At 56.6% G+C, this 297-nt stretch overlaps 1 protein-coding gene across 1 annotated transcript in view; it reads left to right on the forward strand.

Annotated features, from left to right (window-relative positions):
- The first annotated feature begins 120 nt into the window (after nt 1-120).
- The window catches only part of GATA5 (GATA binding protein 5), a 12,310-nt gene continuing 12,133 nt past the window's right edge, over nt 121-297 (forward strand). The window contains exon 1 of the mRNA XM_017735795.1: nt 121-161. Coding sequence (XP_017591284.1) covers nt 121-161 — 41 coding nt within the window. The remainder of the gene's footprint in view (nt 162-297) is intronic.

Below are 297 nucleotides of genomic sequence, written 5' to 3' on the forward strand. Positions count from 1 at the left end.
CTGAGTTGTTTTTTCTCCTGCCTCGCCCGTAAATTTTATTATATATTTTTTTGTATTATTATTTTTATTTTCCTGGGATTTCCCTGGATGGTCTGAGCACAGCTCCATGCCCCCACGGCCATGCCCGGCTCTGCTCCCGGCACGCTGCCATGTGAGTACCTGTGGGGGAGGAGCGAGCCAGGGCGGGATGCTCTTGCGGGGTTCGGCGGCTCGAGCTCTCCGTCCGCACGGAGAGGCCTGCCCGAGGGTTATTGCGCTTTTTAACAGGAAAGCGGGAGCGCTGGTGGCTGGGGGACA

The sequence above is a fragment of the Corvus brachyrhynchos genome, unplaced genomic scaffold (genome assembly GCF_000691975.1).
Source record: "Corvus brachyrhynchos isolate BGI_N302 unplaced genomic scaffold, ASM69197v1 scaffold10, whole genome shotgun sequence".
Lineage (NCBI taxonomy): Eukaryota > Metazoa > Chordata > Aves > Passeriformes > Corvidae > Corvus > Corvus brachyrhynchos.